The 16,666-nt window shown below is 41.2% G+C and overlaps 1 protein-coding gene across 3 annotated transcripts in view; it reads right to left on the reverse strand.

Moving 5' to 3' along the window:
* Positions 1–16,666, reverse strand: part of SMPX (small muscle protein, X-linked) — a 52,733-nt gene that overhangs the window by 19,008 nt on the left and 17,059 nt on the right. For all 3 annotated transcript variants that reach the window (XM_005870970.2, XM_014543477.1, XM_014543478.1), the window contains exon 4: positions 9,437–9,584. In XM_005870970.2, the coding sequence (XP_005871032.1) occupies positions 9,450–9,584 (135 nt within the window). In that variant the 3' untranslated portion in view covers positions 9,437–9,449. The remainder of the gene's footprint in view (positions 1–9,436; positions 9,585–16,666) is intronic.

Below are 16,666 nucleotides of genomic sequence, written 5' to 3' on the forward strand. Positions count from 1 at the left end.
GACTTTTACATATATAGATGTGGCTCAGAGTGATCAGGAACTCATCCAAGGTCAGAGACATAGCTGGAAGCAGAGCATAGGTGTGTCCCACTCTATCCAGCACATCCAGTGCCCTTGTCGTAAATTAAGTTCCTTCTGATGGTTGCATACTATCATTAGTAACAATAATAGCTACCACTGTGCTAAGCACTTTATACACACTATGTAATTTGGTGTTTCTCAACTTCAGCACTGTTGGCACTTCTTGTGGGTGCTGTCCTGTGCATTGTGGCATGTTTAGTGGCATTCCTGGCCTCTACCCACTAGATACCAATAGTACCCACTCTAAGGTGTGACAACCAAATGTCTCAAAACTTTATTAATGTCCCTTAGGGTAGGGACATAAAGTGGGTACTTTTATCATTTTTTCAGAAAAAGAAACAGAGCAATTATGCCATATTACAGACCAAGGGAATGGCAAAGCCAGAACATGAACCTGTGCCTAAATCACCTCTAAAGTGTATGCTCTTCAGCAGAAGATCTGTTTTCCAGCATCTTGTCTAGAATCTTCATCGCCCATATTCAAAGGTTGTGTCTTGTTTCTTCTTCATTCCTGCTGCAGCCATTATGTGCTAATGTCCCCTCTCACATCCTCACTCAGACTGTGAGGTTCTTGAAGGGGGTTGCCTTGTATCACCTACCTCTAATGTTGTAGGGCCTAGCATGTAGTGGGTGCACAGATGTTCACTTACTAAATGAGTGAATTCATGCCAGTACTTTAATCCTTCCCATTCAAATCTAGTTCATGCTGTGAACTTGCCTTATGAAGAAAAAGGTTAATTCAGCCAAGGTAAATTCCAAGCAGCTCATGTCCAAAATGATTAGGAAATGAAAATTAATTGAGGCTGAATAAATGTATGTTTGAACACTCAGAATTTAATAAACCCATTTGGTAAGTATTCAGGAATTAATTGTTGCCTCTAGAAGTAAAGGGCAGCCATGATTGCTATCATTTGTATCCAAAATTGGAAATCAGGCAAGAGCTAGGCAGTTAAATGTGTATTACTTGTTAAGGATTTGGCTGTGCCTGCTACATATCAGGGGAGGCCTTCTGGGCTGGAAGGAAGTGCCACCGTCCTTTCTACAGAAGTCATCCAATGACATTTGGCCAGTAGGACACGCTTGCTTTCTGCTGTTTTTTTCTGCACTCAAGATGCATGGTTCTGAGCAGCCTTTGTGCCACCTGCGTGGATAAAAGCGACTCCAATCTGTCGACCGCTTAATAGAAATTTCCCTCGGTGAGAAACCAATTGACCAACTCTGCCTGGGATTAAAGCAGCCACCACCACACCATCTGCATAAAGCCCTAAACCAAAGGGTGTAGGATGATCAGTTCACAGGCAGGGAGCTGTGGCAAGGGAGTATAATTGAAATGTGTAAGTCTCGATTTGCTCCTCCTGATTCCTTCTCCTTCTCAAATGCCACAACGTGTGGATGGAGTTCAAATGAACAGCGCTGTCACGATGCTGTGAAGCCTGATTAGACAGCCTGGTTTGCTGCGTGGGCTGCCCACAGCATGAGCAGGAAAGAGAGAAAGGGCTTCATGGGTAGGGGATGGCTATCTCATGATGACAAAGAGCCACCTGCTAAGCCCTCACTCAACCTGCTCATCCTGAGAGCAAAGGCAGACTCTACAGAGGCCTGGTGTTCCTCTGCTGCAGTTTTGTCAGGACTGGGCCAGGTCCCTGTCACCTCAGCACTGCCACAGTCACTGCTGTTCTGTCTGCTCCACCCTTCAGCACCCTTTCCTTTCTTTCCTTTGCCTTTCTCTCAGTCTCTCTCTCTTTCATGATTTCTCTGACCTTTATAGACATTAGCCCTTCCTTTTTCTCAAAACCCTTATAAAGAGCTTCCGTGCTATGTGCTGACCATTCAAATGAACCCTTGTAGACACTATGTCTAATTCATATGTGTATCCCCGAAACTGGCATCCTCAGCCCCTGATGCATGCGTTATGCTTAATAAATGTTCATTGAATGAATGGATGCATGTATACATGCATACATGAATGAACGAACGAATGAATAAACCAACATGTCAGAGTTGTGGAAGTGACAGTTTTGCAGTCTCTTTAGCTTTTGCTTATTTTACTTCGACCTAACACAGTGAAGTATTTGCAAAGCCTGGAAGGCTACAACTAAAAGAACATTTTTTTAAGAATGCAATGGGTGATAGTGATTGAAAGAACTGGCTGTGGAGTATGACAGATGATGGTTTGCATCTCATCTCTGTGACTTACAAGCTGGGTGACCTTGGTCAAGTGACGTAAACTCTCAGTACTTCTTTCCCCCATAAATGAAATAGACATCATAGCATATACCCCATGCATTCAACATGAAGAGCAAATGAAATAATGTATGTGAAAGCACAACACAAGATGTCAGGCATATAGTGAGCATATACTAATGGTAATGCTAAAATTGATGACAATAAATATGATGTCATTGATGTTGATGCGGATGATTACTAATGCTTAACATTCGTATTTTAAAAGACTTGATGAGTTGCTGAGATAGCCTCCTTTCTGAAACATTTGAGGTGGAAAAAGTAACCTACAAAAAAATAACTGTTTAAGGCCTAATACCATAACCCAGGAGTATTCCATATGTACTATACCATAAATATACAGTTAAACCTCAGTTCTCAAACATCTCCCATATCGAACAATTTGGTTCTCAACCAAGTTGTTCAAGGAAAAAATGTCTCTATAGCCGACCTCACAACCCTTTCATGCTGATACATCAGTATGACAAAAAGCATCTCTCAGACCACAAAGGAGAAAATGCGCCAATATGAGGCAGTTTACCACGAAACCTCACCTTGTTAACATCGCAGGAAATTGTGCTATGACTATTTATGTGTTTTTATTTTTGCTTTTGTTGCTGGTAAAATGGACAATTAGCACCATTTTAAAACAAAAACAGGCCATCAAGAGTGCTAATGTTGTTAAGGGTGTGAAAGAAACAAAGATCACAGGCAATTAGAGAGGGAGAAGAACTGTTGTTGATTTGGATAAATGATACACAGTGAGCCAGTGACAGCATTTCGGAGGCCATAATATGTGAAAAAGCAAAGATGTTGCACAATGACTTCCTGAAAGACATCCCTGCACCAGTGCTGAAAATGATCCATTTAAGGCTAGGTGGTTCGATAAATATCCGAAAAGAAGTGTTTGTTTATAGATTAAACAGTACATTAGACACTTAATGTATATAAGAAAGGTTAAAACAGGGAATTATTTGGGGGTCTAGAATGAATTAATTCAATTTACATTGTTTCTAATGGGAAAAAATGATTTGGTTTTCAAACAAACCGCTTCTCAAACAGCCTTCTGGGACCAGTTAAGTTTGAGAACCAAGTATTTAGTTTACCAATTGGCAAAAGAATCATATTTAAGAGAGCTTTTTTCCTAAGTTTCTGATTACTCTGAAGAGATGATAGATATTGGACAATTAATTACTTTCTCTTTTATTAATGTTTTCATTTCTGTAAAATGCAATGCACTGATTGCTTGGAAAGGAAAGTTTACAAGTTGGTCCTGACATCAGCTTTTCAAGTAGACAAATCAGGGTTACTTACTCTCAGCACCACTAACATTTGAAACTAGATAATTCTTTGTTGGAGGGAGGCTGTCCTGGGCATTGTGGGTCATTTCCTAGCACTCCTAGTGTCTCCCCACTAGATGACAGTAGCAGCCCATATCTCCTCCTAGTTGTGACTATTCAAACCTCAAATTGCCTTCCCCTGCACCCCACCAACCACTGAGATAGGGTAATGAGTTCCATTGCATTGGAAGCAAGGCAAGTGCCAGCCATTGGTGTCCTTTAGCCCATGGGAATCTATGTGCCAGTGTACGAAGTTCTACAGAATTAGACCCTGAGTCACCTCAGCCTTCTACCAAGCTGGCTGGAGTAGATGTACTTCTCTGGTCTCCTGTGTACTCCCTAGAAGCTCTCTCACCAATTCCAACTCCCCCCTCACCCCTAAGCCATCCAGGTAGCTTCTGTGTGTTTTTCTGTGGATAGACTCTTAAAACAACTACCAATATCAGCTTAAAGGCTCCTTACCGTCACCCTCAAGAGTACTGTATGCCCACACAGGCTGTAACCAGGGCATAGAACAACAACTTGGCAGGCAGGAAAATGAGTAAAAACCTTGATGCAGTTCAGAACCACTACAGAACCCATCTTTATTCTAAGTGGGGAGCAGAAGGAAAAAAAAAGAGCACCATAAATCAAAAGAATTTTGACTTCATTAGGGAGTGAAAAATCTCAGCACAAAAACATTTCCTTTAGAGAAAGTAAATAGAGCTTCTGTCATTGGGTCAAAACTGGGAATATTTCAAAATTGAGGACAAAAAAAAAAATTCCAGCAAACCACAGTGAAGATATTTGGAGAAGTTAGAGTTTTGTGGGTTTTTTTTTAGTTTACTTCTATGGAAAACAATAAATATGTCCTCTATCTTCTGGCAGAAGGAAACAGTTATGAAATCATGAGAAGTCAAAGCCTAAGAGAAATAAATCATCTTAATTCTGAAGGCTGCAAAGCAACATAAAACATGCTTTTATAGCAAATGTAAAGTGGAAGAGATAGGAAACCATGTAAGTGCTATGAATGAAGCTATGTAAGAAAAAGTAAAAGGAGAACCAGTTCCCATTTACTGAGTACTTAAATTTACCCCATCCCAGGAGCTGTGCCTGGATATAATTTTAAATACATCTTCCTAATCTTTCACAAGACCCTATGAGGGAAATGCTGTCTTTTGCTTTCAGTTAAACGAGGAAATAGAGACGTAGAGCTGAATATTACAAAGGTAGAAGGTAATGAAACCAAGTCTTCATGATCCCAAATATCATATTGTTAGCAATTTTGTTTTATTGCCTCCCATATGTAAACCCAAAGGAAAAGACTGTAGAGAAGCTATGGAAGTGAGTATTATCCTAAAATGGTGATCTTATGGGCGATTACTTAATTTCCTAGCTTCTAATATATTTTATAGTGTTTATATGAGTATATTTTTAAACTTATTATATTCTACCATTTGAAATGGATGATGTTTTTATTCATATATCAGTTTAATCATCTGCCATTTATGTAGATATGGATCATTTACTCTAAAATGATCAAGGGCATGCTTCCCCAATATGAAGTTGTTCATATTGATTTGATTGATTGGTTATTGATTTGAGATGTTTTTAGTAGAGGCATTTACAACTATAAATTTGCCTCTAAGCACTGTTTTTGCTGCATCCCACAAATTTTGGTATGTTGTATTTTCATTTACTTTTGTCTCAAACTATTTTCTAATACCCTTGTGATTTTTTTCTTTGACTAATTGGTTATCCAGGAGTATGTTAAGTTCCAAAACTTGGGAATGTCTCAAACTTCCTTCTGCTATTGACTTTTAACTTAATTCCATTATAGTCCAAGAACATACTTTACATTATTTCAGTCATTTTAAATTTATTGAGACTTGCTTTATTGCCTAACATATGGCCTATCCTGGACAATGTGCCATGTGCACTTGAGAACGTGTACTCCACTGTTGTTGGATAGTTGATCGAGTCTTCTATTTTGGCTATAGACTGAATGTTTATTCCCCCACCCCAAAATTCATATCTTGAAACCTAACCCCCAATGTGATGGTACTTGGAGTTGGGGCCTTCAGGAGTTGTTTAGGTCATGAGATGCCTTTATAATGAGACCCCAGAAAGCTCCTTTGCCCCTTCCAGCATGTGAGGAAACAATGAGAAGGTGGCCATCTATGAACTAGGAAGCAGGTTCTCACCAGATACTGAATCTGCCAGAGCCTTGATCTTAGACTTCCCAGCCTCTTGAACTGTGAGAAATAAATTTCTATTCTTTATAAGGCACCCAGGAAATGGTATTCTCTTATAGCATCCCAAACGGACTAAGAAAATGTCCTTGTTGATCTTCTGTGTAGTTGTTCTATCCATTGTTGAAAGTGGGATATCGAAGCCTCCTGCTATTATTTTTGAACTATCTGTTTCTCCCTGGAAGGAGATGCTGCTCAATCTTACATGTCTAGAGTACTTGTAAAAGTTATAATCTGGACTTTGAGCCTTGGGTCTTGTGGTTTTTACAGTGTTTGGCACTGTGGACTTATTCACTCAGTCTTCAAACAATGAACAGTCTGTTGAATCAAATCGTTGAACAATACATGGTAAAGATAGGTGCCAAAGTAGTGGCCCAAGAAGGGGTAAATAAATCCAACCAGTGAAGGGCTAAATGATGTCTGGTCTAGGGTATGTATTGCTTATGAGCCCACTGAATCAATCAATGTTAAGAAATCCTCTCCCGAGACAGAACCTGACTAGAGAACCTTGCTATGCTGATCAACTGAACGCTGCCTCCGTGTCATTCCTTCTTCGCTGACTCTGTCCACACCTTTGGGAACCCCTGGACCTGCTGGGGATGGACCCCAACAATCCCAGTGTGGGGTGTGCAGGAGGCAGGCAATCAATTATTCTCTCTCATCATTGATGTTTCTGTCTCTCTCTCCCTCTCCCTTCCTCTCTCTGAAATCAATAAGAAAATATATTTTTAAAAAATGCGGCAGATCAGCGGCTTCTCTCGCTAGGACAGGCGATCCTCTCCCACTGACCACAAACCATGATCATGGAAGTCTTAAACTCTGACTTATTTGCTGGAAACGAATTGATGATTCAAAGTCAAACCAGCTTAAAACTTCTCCTACAAGAAATAAAAATAATTCCTTCGCTTAAAACAATGCTGTACTCATTTTGCATTCAGATCAATTACCCTGACAATTTAGGTTTTCATATTCCTGTAGAATAAGAACAAATTGGCCTCTCTAAGAGTTTTTACATTATTAGAATCTGTTCAGGAGAAAAGAATCATTAAATTCCTCTGAGAAAGTCTAGTAATAAAAAATTGTTCTGGTAACTCTGGTACATTTTCAATATTTCATTGAGTTGATATTATTCCCTATTACTGTAACCATAGATCCAAGGCTATGAAATCAACCTCACCACTTGGTAACACTACAAGATCATCTTGGAGCTAATTTTAAAACAGCATTCCTTAGAATCTTTAAAACCAGGTTTTTCTGAAACTAGAACTGGAGTTAAATTTAGGTCAACATGGATTTCATAAAAGCAAAACCTTTTAAAGTTTGCATTAAAAATTCAATATGTCTAACTGAACAGCCTTGGTTGGGTGATGATAATTAATATTACAAAAAGTTAATTTCCCTTCTCCAGGCTTTCTCAGAAGAAAGTTCTGTAGCTTCACCTCAAGCATATTGGAATATTTCAGTTCAGCTTGGCAACAAGCAGGATACTCAGTCATCAATTGATTGCATTTTGTCATAAATGAATACAAGTGTGTGTAGCCAAGCTTCAGGTCAGTTCCTACTGATGTCACTTTGTCCTTGTCCTGGGGTTAATTCCATGGTTATAAAATCCACTGTGTTTTATTCTTACCCTTTATTCTTTTATGCAACTCTGTTGAAAATACTAGCTACTGTTTTCTTATTTTAAGTCAAAATGGCTCCTCTCTTTCTCTACACTGTAAGGAAATCCTCTTAGTAGAACTAACTTTCAGTAGCCTAATAAGTCTGTGTAAGCATGGCACAGATAACATTGCCATTATTTATGGGGTTGTCCCACAGAACATTCTGTTCTTCATTATGTCTACAAAAGAAGATATATAATAGGGCCCCAGTGCTATTCTGGCTTTCACCATCCACATGGTCAGAAGATATCACCCTAACACCCACAGGGAGTGTGCAGTCCTGTAAAGTTCAGTGGGAGGAAGGGGGTAAGCAGTATAACAAGTAGGTGACAGCACCAACTTTGAAACCGGACCCCCTTTTTAGGATGCATGAGAGATGGTGAAAATCAGTCTATAAGACTCATCTCAAGAATGGGAGCAATAACTGGGTATCATGAAGCTTAACAAACAATGGATATAATGCTCTTCGTATAGTATCTGGCATATGGTAAAGGATTAATAAATGTTTCTATTGTTCAGCACATAGCAGATGATCAGTAAATTTTGGTTGAATGAGTGAATGGATAAACAAATGAATGAATGAATGGATAATCAGCCAGATAAATACCTGTTTTATGTTCCCAGTATATATTCCTCTCCTCTAAACTTAAACTTCTGCTTAAAAATGCAATAGGTTGTGCATGGTGGGATCCAATAACGTTGGATAAAGTAGATTTTCTGTCATTGTCTCATAGGAGAAAGAGCAACCAGTGGACGGCAAACTGCGGCTTGCGAGCCACATGTGGCTCTTTGACCCTTTGAGTGTGGCTCTTCCACAAAATACCGACTTCTGCGCATGGGCCACGAAGTTTCAATCGCACTGTATGTGCGCGCCCGCACGTAGTATTTTGTGGAAGAGCCACACTCAAGGGGCCAAAGAGCCACATGTGGCTCACGAGCCACAGTTTGCTGACCACTGACCTGGGCCAATTCCACACGCCCCCTGCTGGCAGAATTCCCAAACCAGTCTGCAGGTATCAGGTCTGCAGATAGAGGACAAGGCTGAATCCTCAGTAAGGGATCATTACTCACCGGATCCAGATAAAATGAAATAAGTGGCAAGCCCTGCTTGCAGTGCCTCATTGGGCAGCAAAAATAGTTTTGAGTTTACCCTTACCTCGTCCACGTCCAGAATCATTACCAGGTCCTCTTGGTCTGCCTTATACACATAAGGGTTACTGGTTTCAAGGCCTGAATGCCTGGTCTCTACACTCTACATTTCTAAACCTCCTCAGCTCCTTGCTCCTCTGATCCTCTACTCAAAAATAGCTCATTTGCTCTTAGTGGCATCTAGGTGAGGAAACTGAGACATGAAATAAGGGAGGGCTCCCAGGACCCCAAGATCAAAAGCTCTTCAAGACTTCCTCCCAAGCATCTTTCTTCTCCCAACCCTATCTTTCCCCAACTAAGAAGGTGACCAGAGAGGAGGTGGCAGGCAAACATCCTCAATGGTTCTCTGACTGGTTACAGAGTAAGACAGGCCCAGAAGCTCAGCTTTACATGCCAGAAAACCTTTGCACCAGAAATATTGGTCTCAATTGAAGGCCCTGATACTTAAATTCTTCTGGAATTCCAGACTCCTTCTGTGGAAGGTTTCTCAACCAGTGGTTCTCAACCTTCTGGCCTTTTAAATACAGTTCCTCATGTTGTGACCCAACCATAAAATTATTTTCATTGCTACTTCATAACTGTAATGTTGCTATTGTTATGAATTGTAATATAAATATCTGATATGCAGGATGGTCTTAGGCGACCCCTGTGAAAGGATCGTTTGACTGCCAAAGGGGTCGCGACCCACAGGTTGAGTCTAAACCATTGTATAGTGATCTTTTTTAGACAAAGGAAATAGTTTTTCACTTACCTTTTTCTTCCAACTACTGTTCAGCTTTGGGAACATATTTCAGTTCACTTTTAATATTCTGGATCTCCGATAGGTTGACTGCAGGTCCTGGAAGTTTCTTCGCTCCTGGAATTGGCTTCTTTTCCTCATCCGAGGTGGGAGGAGCACTCTGAAGAGGAAGAAAAGCAAAAAGAGAGGTTCAGCTTACTAAAAAATACATTTGGTCTCTCTGGAATGAAAAAAATTAAAGCAAGAATAATGTCAGAGTGTAATTCTAGCAGAGTGACTTTTTCTTGTGCTGCTGAGACATCCTCAAAGTTTCAAGAAGATGATCTGAAGTTTGTAGAGGAATGTGGAATAAAGTTAGAAGAAGAAAACAAGTAATTTCCATGTGACTTAGAAAAACTAGAGTACTGTTTAGTGTCTTAGTACTAATAAGAATGACCACTAGTTGGAAGTATTCATCTTTCCAAGGCAAGCATCTTACAAGATCAAATTAAATTTGGTATCATCTCTATATATAAAAGCCTAAGCAACTGGCCAACCAGCCAGTAGCTATGACACGTAAAGACGACCAGGGGGGGCAGACACTCCTACCAGTAGCTATGATGCGCACTGACCACCAGGGGGCAGACACTCAACACAGGAGCTGCCCAGCTGCGGTGACTTGGCAGCTGCAGTTCTCGGGTGATGCAACCGGAACCAGAGAGGAGGTAGCCCAATTCTGGGATGCGTCACCCAAGAACTGCCCTCTTGCAATCTGGGACCTCTGGGGGATGTTGGAGAGCTGGTTTTGGCCCGATCCCCGCAGGCCAGGCTGAGGGACACCACTGGTGCACGAATCCGTGCACCGGGCCTCTAGTGTGATCATAATATGCCTAAATAGCAGAGATTTGCAGAATGTTAGTGCACAGCTGGCTCTAGCATTGACTTAGTCTAGGAGTTTTCAAAATATTTTGTTTGGGGTCCAGTGGCTGCCAGCCTTTGTTCCAGTGAATCTCTGCAAAGCATAAACAAACTGAAATTGATATAAGCAAAACTTCTTTGAATATGAGTTGGCTAAGGTAAAGCAAAAGAGGAGGCCCAGCTCTCCCTTCCTGCTTTGGAAAGTATTTTAAATTCCCTGCCATATTATTTTTTTTTATTTTGTTGCAGCTGCAGGGCAGGACCACATTCTATACTTTCTTGTGGGTCCTCCAACACTTGGTACAGAAGTGCATAAGCATACTTGTTGATTGTTATTTAGCTGATTAACCCTGAAAATATACCACAGTGGCAAATCTATGCCTGTATGTATATACACCAAACACACATATTAACAGTGACATAAAACAATAAATCAGTTGCTGTGTGTGGCTCCTAGAACTCCAACTCATTACTACAGAAGAAAGTTGCTTGTTAGCTCATTCCTCTAATTTGCTACAGGTCAGGGGCATATTCTCTGCGGCCCTTGAAGGAAGGTGTTGGAGGAACATTTGATCACCGTGGCAGCCAGGAGAACAGGCCTCGGATCAGTTTCCTGCTGGGAGGGTAATTGAATGATTGCCCCAGCTGCTTTGTCCTGAAACACGCCCATCACCACACTGAGGTCATGCTTCCCACGGCTGCTCTTGGCCAATGACTGAGTGCCACAGGATCCTAAAGTGGCTGTTCTGGGAGACCTCACACTCCTCTGGAAGGGACTCCGGCTCAAGAAATCTCCTTAGAACAGCACTGAGGTCTAAGATGCTTCTGCCAAACCCTCTGTCCCACTATCCTTCACCTGCATCGCTGTCTGACATCCCTCCCATTTTCCTTACAAGCGTTTTCCCCAGTAAGTATTTTGCCCATCTAATCCCATCTTTGGGTCTGCTTCCTGGAGGGCCCAAACTAACAATCCCATTGTGAGACTGGCAGAGCTCCATCTGTTCGCCCAACAACTAAGTGAACCAATCCAGTTCCAGGGAAAAGTAATAAGAATCCTCAAGTTTGTTGCCAGCCTAACTAGGCATCCCTGAAACTTGAGTATTAAAGCTGATGCTCTTCCTCCCTTCTGGCTCCTACATCTAGTTCTCAAATTGTCTAGACCAGTGGTCGGCAAACTGCGGCTCGCAAACCACATGCGGCTCTTTGGCCCCTTGAGTGTGGCTCTTCCTAAGCCTTAGGAGTACCCTAATTAAGTTAATAACAATGTACCTACCTATATAGTTTAAGTTTAAAAAATTTGGCTCTCAAAAGAAATTTCAATCGTTGTACTGTTGATATTTGGCTCTGTTGACTAATGCGTTTGCCGACCACTGGTCTAGACCCTAAAGGGAAAGGGAAGAAAGTGTTCAACCTTCCTAAACTCGAACCAATTACTTGGTTGACATGTCCTTTATAAAACGTTTTTAAATTGTTTGAGTGGATGAGTAGAAATCTAAAATATTGAGGTGCTGTTCCATCTGGTAAGCGCTAATTGCTTTTCCTAGAGTCATTTCCTTTGACTCGGGCACAGTGCTAATGAACTAGCTAACATGTCAGCCACATAAGTTGATAAAGTAATTCAGTGTAGACTGGCTGTTGTAAATATCTGGAAAATATTGTTTCCCCAGATCAGTGTACAGAGCCATAGGATAGGCTTCCTTGTGTGCGCATACATTCATCATTTATAAATGCAGGTTTAGAAGCAATAATGAACATTGCTAAGCCTCCATTTGGAGGACCAGGTATTCCAAAATGTTCTTTGTTGGGCTTTTGGAAAGAAATTTTAAACAAGGCTATAAAGTGTTGGGAGTTTTTTAAATATCTGTAGCAGTGAAATAAAAATGTTTCCTTACTTATAAATGTTCCCATGATTGTTAGGTGGGTAGATCTTAATAAAGAAGCATGAAGAAGAAAAATGTTTCTAATTCCTTCTGTTAAGTTCACAGGGAAGTCGCATTCACTGCCTTTGTAATATCAAAATGTGCTGTATTGACACATTTGACACCCAAAGCCAATGTATGTAGTTATGTGTCTCTGTACACATTTATTATGTGATATACACAGAGATAGAATGGTAATTTTAATAGTAGTCACTTTCCTCTCAAGTTCTTAAAACCTCAGTGCACTGTGCTTTTTATTTATCAAGGTAAGACTTTTAGTACTTGATTTGGTAAAGTCATGTGTAATGGAAAATTATAAGTGGATATATTTAATAAGTAGATATGATATTAACTCAGGAATGGGGTTAGTGGTGGTGTATATTCTTAACTGAATCTTCTTTCATCTTTCAAAAATAATTGACAATCTGAATTTGTTAAGAATTATAATAAATTAAGGCATGAACAAACAGGGTTCCTATTGGCTCTGTTTGACTAATAAGTACATTTTTTTGTAAGTAGATATTTGAATTGAGAAAGGATATGGAAGACATTGTTTGATTTAGATAAAATAGCTAGAGAGAAGGCTTATCAGCCAGCCCCAGACCATTTCCAGTTTCAGGAATGGCTGTTATCAGGGGAGGTATCCCCTTTGGGGGTGATGGAATATTTGTAAAATTTAGCACAGTGGTGAACCATTTTCCAGCTATCTGGCCTTGGAGACCACATGTCCTATTGGGTTTTCCCCTAAACTCTCCTATGTGTTCCTTCATGCTCAAACACTGAAGACTTAATAATAACAGCAAACAGTTACACTGCCAGCTGTTCTCAGCTACACATACTCATTTAATCTTCACATCAACCTATAAATATGGTACTATTATTATCCATATTTTACAGTTGAGGAAACTGAGGTACAGTGGTCACACAGCTAGGATGTAGTGGGACCAGAATCAAATAGTGTGTTTTCATCTTGTAAAGGAACCAGATGGAGAGGGAGATAATTAACAGAAAATCCCAGCATGCTAATTTGTGGCTTAAAAATGATGGGATTTCAGTCAAAAGAGATATGGAAGGCAGAGTAGGGGTTTTTCCATACCTTTCAAATCACTTCAAACAAGAAGCTGCCTTGTCTTATGCAAAAGAGAAGGCATACTGTGTCACAAAAAGTGGCTGGGGCCTCAAGCAAGACCACAAAATTCTGCTAAACTCACCTTATAACCAAGCCAAGTTGCCTACCTGCTCCCCTTACAGTGTTGTTTCCATGAGAAACTTACTCTAAGATCCAGCCCAGAACTTGAGCCGTTAGATCCCACCCTTCCCTAAGACCCCACAAGTCTTGAGAAATCATTTTTGCTCTTACAATAAGGCAGTACAACCCCTAATTCTACCCTCCTGATCGATGAGCCCCAGGGGAAAGGTGTTGCTCAGTTCAAGAAACACTTCTGGGACCTCTATGGATACCTCAGTCTTCTCCATCCTGCGAAAAATACATGTATTGGTTGGCCATTTGCATATGTGGCTGGTCATAAAGTATTCACCAACCAGGTTATATCAGTTCTTGGCTATTTTAGAATGTGCTGGAACCATCAGATTGGGGACAAGGCACGAGTGAGAAGTATGTCACAGTGTTTCCCCAACCTTCTAACTGGGACACATGAAGGAGAGGGCCATCTATACCACAGAGGGAAACTGCAATATAAGCCTCCAAAGTAACTGTTACATCAGTCAATTTAGTGAGAAAAGAGGGTCAAGCTATCTTCCAACTGGTTGCCATGGTAGTGACAGACACAGCTTAAAAGGAAGCACAGGAAGGAAATCTAATTACAGGTAAATGGAGGTGTAGGAAGAATTCCACTGCCACCCTTCTCCCTCCCCATGCCTTTTTCTTACAACATGCAAAATAATAGACCCAGGAGTCCTTCATGAACGTTAGATACACAGATCAATTGAACAATTCTTTATTGAATACCTGCTAGGCTATGCCATGTCTGTTATATTGCCAACTCTTTCCTCACAGTGACCCTATGAAGAATGGAGTGGATCTTATTTTGCAGACATAGACTCAGAAATACATGACCAAAATCCCAGAGAGAGAGCTCATGCATCAGAACTAGAGATTATATACCATAGAAAAGGTCAGGCCCTGACCGGTTTGGCTCAGTGGATAGAGTGTCGACCTGTGGACTGAAGGGTCCCAGGTTTGATTCCCGTCAGGGGCATGTACCTTGGTTGTGGGCACATCCCCAGTGGGGAGTGTGCAGGAGGCAGCTGATCAATGTTTCTCTCTCATTGATGTTTCTAACTCTCTATCCCTCTCCCTTCCTCTCTGTAAAAAAACAATAAAATATTTTTAAAAAATTTAAAAAAAAAGAAAAGGTCAGGTTGAGTCTTTTCAACTTGTATGTTTAAAATTTTTACTCATACCGGAGAGACCAAGATGGCGGCATAGGTAAACACCGCAGACTGCTGCCGCAAACAACCACTTCAAAAATACAACTAAAAGACGGAACGGACATCACCCAGAACCACAGGAAGGCTGGCTGAGGAGAGACTCTTCAACTAGAAGGAAAAATAACAGCACACCGAGGCTCAGAGGAGGCGCAGTGTGGAAAATACTCAGGTGCGGAGGTGCGCGCGCAAAGCGGGCTGGTGGCTGAGAGCGCGGTTGTCGTTTTCGGTCAGGGGGGAGTCTCAGACTCTGAGCTCCAGATACGGGCGAATCGCTGGGGACTCGGACCCAAACGGGAGAAGCGGGAGTGTCTGGCATCAGTTGGAAGGCAGCTTTCCCTCCGAGGTTTGCAGCGGTTCCGGGGGTTCTGAGAAGCAGAGCCTCTGGGAACGGGACTGAGAGGGGCCATAACCGCTCCCTCCGCCCGCCCGCCCTGTTGAGCCCGCCCCGCCCAAGCCCTGCGCAGAGCCATTTGCCAGATCGCCTCAGGCAAAGGCTAGATTAGCACCTCCCCAGAGGACAGAAGTTTTCCGCGGCAGACACAGCTGATTCACACAGCCAGTCGGCCTGGTGGTCAAATCCCTCTAGTATTAACTACAACAATCAAGGCTCAACTAGAACAAGACTGCGCACAAAGACCACTAGGGGGTGCACCAAGAAAGCATAAAAAATGCGGAGACAAAAAAACATGACAGAAATGGAGGATATAGAGCTAAAAAACGCAATTTTGAGGGCTTGCAATAAACTTTTGGAGAGCTTCACGAAAACTAATGAGACCCTCGATGCTATGATAAAGAAACTAGAAATTAAGCATACACGCTCTGAAATAAAGAATATTACACCCAATAGCAGACCAGAGGAGCGCAAGAATCAAGCCAAAGATTTGAAATGCGAAGAAGCAAAAAACACCCAACCGGAAAAGCAAAATGAAAAAAGAATCCGAAAATACGAAGATAGTGTAAGGAGCCTCTGGGACAGCTTCAAGCGTACCAACATCAGAATAATAGGGGTGCCAGAAGATGAGAGACAGCAAGATATTGAAAACCTATTTGAAGAAATAATGGCAGAAAACTTCCCCCACCTGGTGAAAGAAATGGACTTACAGGTCCAAGAAGCGCAGAGAACCCCAAACAAAAGGAATCCAAAGAGGACCACACCAAGACACATCATAATTAAAATGCCAAGAGCAAAAGACAAAGAGAGAATCTTAAAAGCAGCAAGAGAAAGAAACTCAGTTACCTACAAGGGAATACCCATACGACTGTCAGCTGATTTCTCAACAGAAACTTTGCAGGCCAGAAGGGAATGGCAAGAAATATTCAAAGTGCTGAATACCAAGAACCTACAACCAAGAATACTTTATCCAGCAAAGCTATCATTCAGAATTGAAGGTCAGATAAAGAGCTTCACAGATAAGGAAAAGCTAAAGGAGTTCATCACCACTAAACCAGTATTATACGAAATGCTGAAAGGTATCCTTTAAGAAGAGGAAGAAGAAAAAGGTAAAGATACAAATTGTGAACAACAAACATGCATCTATCAACAAGTGAATCTAAGAACCAAGTGAATAAATAATCTGATGTACAGAATGAACTGGTGATTATAATGAATCAGGGACATAGAAAGGGAATGGACTGACTATTCTTGGGGGGGAAAGGGGAATGGGAGATGCGGGAAGAAACTGGACAAAAATCGTGCACCTATGGATGAGGACAGTGGGTGGGGAGTGAGGGCGGAGGGTGGGGCGGGAACTGGGAGGAGGGGAGTTATGGGGGAAAAAAAAAAGAGGAACAAATGTAATCTGAACAATAAAGATTTAAAAAATAACTCAAATACTTCATCTCCTCCTTTCAAAAATTATCTATTGATTAGAGACTGGAACCGCTAATTCGGACTTTGTCAGGAATTATTTATGGGGTGGAAGATTAGAAGAGGGACAACCAGCTTTATTAGGAAACTTTGAAATGATGATAAGTG

This window comes from Myotis brandtii, unplaced genomic scaffold (genome assembly GCF_000412655.1).
Source record: "Myotis brandtii unplaced genomic scaffold, ASM41265v1 scaffold326, whole genome shotgun sequence".
Classification (NCBI taxonomy): domain Eukaryota; kingdom Metazoa; phylum Chordata; class Mammalia; order Chiroptera; family Vespertilionidae; genus Myotis; species Myotis brandtii.